A 7,882-nucleotide genomic window follows, 5' to 3' on the forward strand; every position below is an offset into this window, starting at 1 on the left:
CTGAAATGCTCATTGCTGCGATGCATTTCTTCGAAAAATCTACCAACACCTTTCACTTCAAAAGTGGTATGATGACACCCACCCTGTTCGATGTGTCAGCTATCACAGGGTTAAGACCCACTGGCAAAACTTACAGCCCTGATGATGTTAGTGATAACATCACTTTAAACTATAAAGAAAACGCCTTTTCTGCCTTTATCCTCAAACATTCAGGACCTGAGAATGAAGAAGTCTCAGATGAGGAACATGTGGCCTTTCTCACTCTATGGCTATCCCATTATGTATTTTGCTCTCGATCTCTCCAAATTGCTAGGAAATTTATACCCATGGCTGTGCAAATACATGAAGGATGCCATTTTGCCTTAGGACGCCTTCTGCTGGCAACCCTGTATGAGTCGATTGGGGAAGTTTGTGATAACCTAAAAGGTTTAGTTCCTGCCAAATCGAAATCGAAGAAAGCTGCGCCAGATGGATGTTTTCAAGCTGCTGGGCCAATGTGGCTATTACAGTTGTGGTTAAATGCCACCTTTGAAAAGGAACTTGGTTTGTTCATTCCCACCGAACATCATGCTTCGATAGCTAAAAGGAAAATTGAAGGCACCCGCTTGATAAGGCTTCAACCTAATCCCCTCGAACAAAACATTCAACAGCTTTTCATGAAGTACATGAAAATTTTCTTAGCCATTGACCAATTCAAGCCTGAGCATGCTCCATTTGTGAAGAGAACCATTGGTCCCTCCTGGTTCGTCAAAGAAATACCAGTGTTGAATCCTAATGCTGAGGAGGAAATAAATGAAACCTGGACAGCATACTTAGATCCTACCATTCTGTCTATTCGAATTGGTACCCTATCTTCTGAATATGCATTAATTGGGTATCAACCGAATTTGGTCTCTAGACAGTTTGGCTTTTCGCAGCTTCGACCAAAGAGCATGTATATAAGAAAGAAGAACATCGTGCTTGGGACTACTGTGACTTCCACTTTGTATGAAAGGTACATGAAGATTAGTCGTGATAACGTTTATGGCTTCGAGCCATTTGACTTCAACCTTTCTTACTACTGTACACAAGAGTTTGCCACCTGGTGGAGGCGATATTTCGACAGCAAACACCTAGGAGATGCAGTGCTTATCTCGAGGTTGGAGAGTGGGTTTACTCGACCTCAGATAAAGAGAATCGAACAGCAAGTCAAGACCACAGGTAACTTGTCTTTATATATGCACTTTCTTTTTACCAAATATTCTCATATTGTTTCGATTTAACCTTTTGCTTATGTTTCCTAGTTACCAAGAAACAAGCTGCAGAATCTGTTAAGACAGTTAAAGAGAAAACAACATCAAAGGCAGTTGAGTCTGAAGAGCCTTCTAAGGTACATACTGAATCGAACTTGACTTTCCTGGAAATTCTAGGTTAAATCTTTATTTTTTCAACCTACTTCTTTTAGGCACGTAAAAGACCAACCAACGTCCCTTCCACTGAGACTGGCCCATCGAAGAAGCCAAAACCTAACACGATAGTCGTCAGTGACGAAGAAGAGGTATAAGTTTTTCTAACTTATTTTCAAAGTTCCTTCCAAACCAATTCCATTAATTCAAATGTTTCTTGTCTCGACTTCTATTCGCAGGAAGAAGAACAAAGTTTCCAGAGAAAGAGGAGCCAGCCTCCTGTGAATATTGAAACAAACATTCCAGAAACTACTTCTGATGATCTTTCTACTGAAGAGAAGGAAAAGAAGATGAAAGAAAAGAAAGAGAAGAAGGAAAGGAAAGCGAAGAGGAAAGAGGAAAAGAAGAAAGAAGGAAAGAAAAGTTCAGAGGATCGAACCCGGGATAAAAAGAATAAAAAGTCAAAGTCCTCAAGTGATCCTTCTGCAACCAACCTTAAATCCCCTTCGATCTCGAATGAACAACAAGAGACTACCCCTGACGCTGAAGTTCAAGAAGATGCTGCTATGCCTGATGCTACACTCAAAGAATCGGACAACATGCCCTAGCAAGACAACAATCCAGAGGTACTTGTACTACTTTACTTGCATTTTCTTACTTATAATAAGTAAAGTTATATTCCCTCATATTCGATTCTGTTTTTCAGGACATCCTATCGAACAAGTCTAGTGGTGATACTCTCAAAGATAGTGAGACCACTATTTCTGAAAAAATCATACCAGAGCCTAGTCAAGATCAATCAGAGCATCCTATGTCTGCAGAGACTGATGACAAGGCTTCTCCTTTCAAGGAATGGAACGGAAATCCAACAGTCGAGGTCGATGCTGATGAAACTTCCTCAGAGGAAGAAGACTTTGATTCTGAAGCCATAAAGGAAGCAGAGGCTGGTGGATCAGAATTGCTACCTGAAACCTCGACATCGAAACTGTCAGCCAGCCTAGGGCTCGCTGAAGAAGAATTCATTTCCTTGCAAATTCATGATCCTGAAGCTGCTCTAAAACTTCTGATTTCTAAAACAACTACTGATCCCGTAAGTTCGAGTGGACCCAGTAATTCAACTGCTTCAGATTCAGAAATCAATTCTTCGGTTCGACAAGACTCTCTGATTTCGAAGCTATATACTGACTTCATCAATGGAGACATCTTGGCATCAGTTGAGGAACACCCTGCTAATGCTTTCAAGCATAAGTCTTTTTTGAACAAGTTGCATAATCCTCAAACTGATCTCGAAACCTTGGGAAAAGTCATCCAGCTCGAATCGATCCTGGACCAGTTTGCTACTACAGTGCAAAACCTGAAACGCAACTCTCAGAAACTTGTTGGTCAGCAGGCTGCTTATGATGCATTATTTGAGAAGGCCATGGCTGCTCAATCGAAAGTTGACCAAATGAAAGCACAAGTTCAGCAACCAGGCCTTGGGATTCAAGAATGTACCAACAATATTTCCAAGTGGGAGGCAGAAATAGATTCTCTTCGAGCTGAGATTGCTGATCGAGAGAAAAAGATTCTTGAAGAGAAAGCAAAGCGTGCAAAGATTGAAGAAGCTGTTGCTGCTACCACTCAAGAATCTATCCGCGAAGCTGCGAAAGAAGGTATTTCTCACTTCAGTGCTGCCACTGTGATCAAAGAAGAGATCAAATCTCTCGAAGATGCAATCAAGATTCAGACTGTCGAAGTTGGCCTTATTAAGGACCATTATGCTGATTTCAAATCTAAGTGTTTGTCTTAGATTTTCTTTTGATGTTTTTAAATTCTCGAACAATTATCTGGTTTTGTTTTTATTTGGTTTGTAACCTTGACAATTGCCTCTTATGGCACTTTTATTTCGTTTATGCCATTTCAATTTCGTTTCGAATATTTATTCTGTGCTAATATTAACTTCTAAAAGCGTTGGTTTATATTTTTTCAAATACTTACCATTTATATTCAATGTTCGCTTTTCTGGAGTTAATTCTTCTATTTCATACGCACCATTCGAAAATACTTGTATTATTTTAAAAGGTCCTTCCCAATTTGGAGACCATTTGCCTAAAACTCTATCTTTTTTGTCCATAGGCAAAATAACTTTCCAAACTAAATTCCCCACGTCAAAGGTTTTTAATTTAACCTTCTTATTATAGGCCTTTGCTACTCTTTCTTTTTGTCTACTTAAAGTATCAAGTGCTCTTAGCCTTTCTTCGTCTAAATCAACCAATTCATCAAACATCATACTCCAATAGTGATAAGTTGGTATCTCCATTTGCCTTTGAATTCTGATAGATTGCAAATAAATTTCCACTGGTAACACGGCATCATGACCATATGTTAATCGAAATGGAGTAGAATTTGTTGATTCTTTAGGGGAATTTCTACATGCCCATAAGACCTGATTTAAAGTCTTGTTCCAATTTCTTGGCTTTTGAGCAATATGTTTTCTGATTAATCCAATAATAATTTTATTGGCAGCTTCTACTTGACCATTTGCTTGTGCATAATAAGGTGTCGAAGTCAAAAGTTTAAACCCTGTTTGCCTGGCAAATTCTTGCATCTTTCGACCAGTAAACACTGAACCTTGATCAGTTGTGATGGTTTCAGGAATTCCAAACCTATAAATAATGTGGTTTTGGATAAAACTTATAACTTCTTCTTGATCAACGTTGGGCAAGGGTATAGCTTCGATCCATTTGGTAAAATAATCAACACCAACTATTATGTACTTTTGATTTTTTGATGATGCTGGTTTTATTTCACCAATTAAATCCAATGCCCAACCTCTAAATGGCCAAGGTTTTATTATCGAATGTAATTCACTTGCGGGTACATGTTGGATTCCTGCATGTTTTTGACAGTCTTGACAACCTTTAGCAAAATCTATGCAATCTTTTAACATAGATGGCCAGTACATGCCTTGTCGAACTAAAAGCCATTTCATCTTATGGCCTGATTGGTGAGAACCACAAGCCCCACTATGAACATCAGATATTGCTATGTAGGCTTCATTCTCACTAAGACATTTCAACAGTACTCCTTCGAGGGTCTTTTTAAACAATTCATTACCAATGATCACATAATTTGATGCCCTATATTTGATCTTTCGAAGAGCACTCCCGATTGGATTTTCCAAATATTCTACAATTGGTTTTCTCCAATCACCATCTATTAAATTGTCAATGACCAAAATTTGGAGTTCATCATAATTCATTTCTTTATCAGAATTATTTATGTCATTTGGTGACATCTCTGCCCCCTCAAGTTTTGGCATTGACAATTCCAATTGCATTGGCTCATTAGAAATCAACTTTTCTTTGATTTCTATTAATTGTTCTAGCCTTGCTTTGGACACTTTGTATCCTGAAGCAATCTGGGCTAAGTCATTAGCTTCTTGATTTTCTATTCGAGGAACATGTTCTATGTCAATCGAATCGAAACGTTTTAGTAACGCATTTGCTATGACAAAATAACGAATCAAATGCTCTTTGATACATTTGTACTCTTTTGTCAATTGCTTTAACACTAACTCTGAATCACCTTTTATTTTAATGTCTTTTGCCCCCAGGTTCAACAATATTTCTAATCCTGCTATCAAAGCCTCATATTCAGCTTCATTGTTCGAACAAATACCATTAATCCTGTATTTGAACTTAGTAGGAATTTTTTGTGGGGAGACTATCAAAATACCTATTCCAGTACCATGTTGATGTCTAGATCCATCGAAATACAAAGTCCATGGTTCTAGAGCAATGTAATTTTGAGGTGGTTCGATTGCTGAATGATCAACAATGAAGTCAGCCACTATTTGGCCTTTAATTGCTTTCAAAGGCTTGTATGAAAGTGAATATTCAGAAAGAGCTAAAGCCCATCTTCCAATTCGACTATGTAAAATTGGTTTTAGCAACATATGTTTAATAACATCATAATGAGAATAAACATAAACATCAATAGGCTTTATATAATGCTTCAATTTCATACAGGAAAAGTACAAACAAAGACAAAGCTTTTCAATACTACTATATCTAGTTTCAACATCATTAAGGACTCTACTTAAATAATAAATGGCCTTCTCTTCGCCATTTTCGTCCTCTTGGGCTAACATACTACCTAATGTGGTATCAGATGCTGAAATATACAACTTCATAAACTTATTTCTAATTGGTGGCATCAGAGTTGGAGGATTAGACAAGTATCTTTTGATTGCATCGAATGCTTCTTGCTGATCCTGCCCCCAAGTAAAAATATCCTCTTTCTTGAGTCGAAGCAATGGTGAAAAAGCTTGAGCTTTACCACTTAGATTCGAAATGAATCTTCTCAGAAAGTTGATCTTTCCTAACAAGGATTGAAGTTGCTTTTTGTTTGTTGGAGGGTTAGTCTCCAAAATCGCTTTTGTCTTGTTTTGGTTTATCTCAATGCCTTTTTTATGCACCACAAACCCAAGGAAATCTCCTGCATGTACACAAAAAGCACATTTCAATGGATTCATTTTCAATCCATATTTCCTCATTCTTTCGAATGACTTTTTTAAACAAACCAAATGATCATTTTGTGATGATGATTTAACAATAATATCATCAATATATACTTGCATAAAAGTATCTATAAAATCATGGAAAATTGAGTTCATTGCTCTTTGGTATGTGGCTCCAGCATTTTTCAATCCAAACGGCATTACGACCCATTCATAGGTACCCAAAGCCCCTGGGCATCGAAAAGCTGTTTTTGCCACATCTTCCTCAGCGATAAAAATTTGGTTATATCCAGAATACCCATCTAACATGCTAAGATATTCGAAGCCTGCTGCTGAATCTATTAACATTTCTGCTACAGGCATCGAATATTCATCTTTAGGGGTAGCATTATTTAAGTCCCTAAAATCTATACATATTCTAAGAGAACCATTTTTCTTAATGACAGGAACTATATTTGCTAACCATTCGACATACCTGGCAGTCCGGATGAACTTGCTTCTCAGCAGCCTTTCAATTTCCTCCTTGATCTTAGATAGGATTTCTGGTGCGAATCTTCTGGGTGATTGTTTAACTGGTTTCTTGTCTGGTCGAATGGGTAATCTATGTTCGACCAAATTTCTGTCTAAACCTGGCATTTCATTGTAATCCCAAGCAAAACAATCTTTGAACTCTTTAAGGAGTTCGACCAGTTTATCACGCAAGTCCTTTGGGATATTGGCACTTATGTACGTTGGCCTTTTGATAGAGCCATCTCCAATATCTATTTCCTCCAAAGGGTCTTGGGCCTGCATCTTTTGATTGGAACTGGAAGGATCCTTTTCAAATCCTAATGGTTCTTCATCATAGATGCAGTCCAATTTTTGAGTTATTGGCAATAATTTGCCATCTTCACAGTTGTTGGCTTCGACAGCCATATTTTCTTGCAGCATTGTGGCTTCTAAAGCCATCTTTATCTTGTTTTCGGCCATATAAGCCGAAATCTTGGCCCAAGCATTGGGCTTAGTCATCGTAGTACTCTTCAAGGTCCCACCCAGTTGGGCGGACTTTGCCTTCATCCACATGTGGACCTTCATCTATCTCCTCTCTCTCCCAAATGAATCCATGAGTTGGATCCAATTTGACAGAATGGTAGACATTATCAGCAGGGGCATAGGCATATCCCTGTTCAGTGCATGGCGATATATTCGCCAATTTCTTGTCAAATGAATGCTTGGTTATGTGGTGTGTTTCAGCCCTAAAATAACTTTGATCAGCTTCGATATTTTCTACCACACCATCATCCCTCCAAATACTTACTCTCTGATGGAGAGTCGAAGGCACTGCTCCAACACCATGTATCCACTCCCTTCCTAGAAGCAGATTATAATTGGCCTTCGATGCTACAACCAAAAACAAAGTTGGCCTAACAGTGCTGCCAACTGCCACATCGACTTGAATTGCCCCCAGCGAGAAACCAGTCTCACCTTCGTAATTCGAAAGAACGATGTTGTGGGGGTGCAAGTCAGTAGAGAATTTACCAATCTTGGTAATCATGAATTCTGGCATCAGGTTTACTGCTGCTCCTCCATCGATCAACACTTTGTTGACCCCCACATTGTTTACTTTGGCCTGAATAAAGAGGGGTTTCAAATGATTCTTCATTCCCTCAGTTGGCCTCTCAAAATTGGCCATTTGTTCCTCTAAGCAGCCATTATTCATTACATAATAACACATTGGCCTGTGTAAAGCCAATTCAGACTCATCGAATTCATCCTCCCCTTCAGTCACTTCTGACCACACGTCATATTCAGCAGGGAGAATTGAAACTACGTTCACCAGCACATCAAACTCGGGATCTGAATCGAGGAGATCCTCATCTTCCATGTTCTCTCCTTCAAACTCATTCTCTACCTTTCGATCATCCTCTGGTTGAGTCAATCTTTCTTTCAGAGGCCTTCTAGCCACTTCGACAACCTGTTTTCCTTTGTTGTCTTCAGTCTTTTGAGCCTCTTGAAG

The 7,882-nt window shown here is 38.7% G+C and overlaps 1 protein-coding gene and 1 long non-coding RNA gene across 2 annotated transcripts; one reads left to right on the forward strand and one right to left on the reverse strand.

Moving 5' to 3' along the window:
- The first annotated feature begins 1,312 nt into the window (after positions 1 to 1,312).
- On the forward strand, positions 1,313 to 1,664 carry LOC123920456. Its single transcript, XR_006813673.1, has 3 exons — positions 1,313 to 1,369; positions 1,445 to 1,543; positions 1,625 to 1,664. It is a non-coding gene; the product is annotated as an uncharacterized LOC123920456 (long non-coding RNA).
- Positions 1,665 to 3,303: 1,639 nt separating this feature from the next.
- On the reverse strand, positions 3,304 to 6,834 carry LOC123922369. Its single transcript, XM_045975092.1, has 2 exons — positions 6,083 to 6,834; positions 3,304 to 5,296 (listed from the first exon to the last, which is right to left on the reverse strand). Exons 1-2 carry the CDS (start codon positions 6,832 to 6,834, stop codon positions 3,304 to 3,306), a joined length of 2,745 nt encoding a protein of 914 aa, XP_045831048.1.
- Positions 6,835 to 7,882: the final 1,048 nt, after the last annotated feature.

Source organism: Trifolium pratense, linkage group LG4 (assembly GCF_020283565.1).
Source record: "Trifolium pratense cultivar HEN17-A07 linkage group LG4, ARS_RC_1.1, whole genome shotgun sequence".
Lineage (NCBI taxonomy): Eukaryota > Viridiplantae > Streptophyta > Magnoliopsida > Fabales > Fabaceae > Trifolium > Trifolium pratense.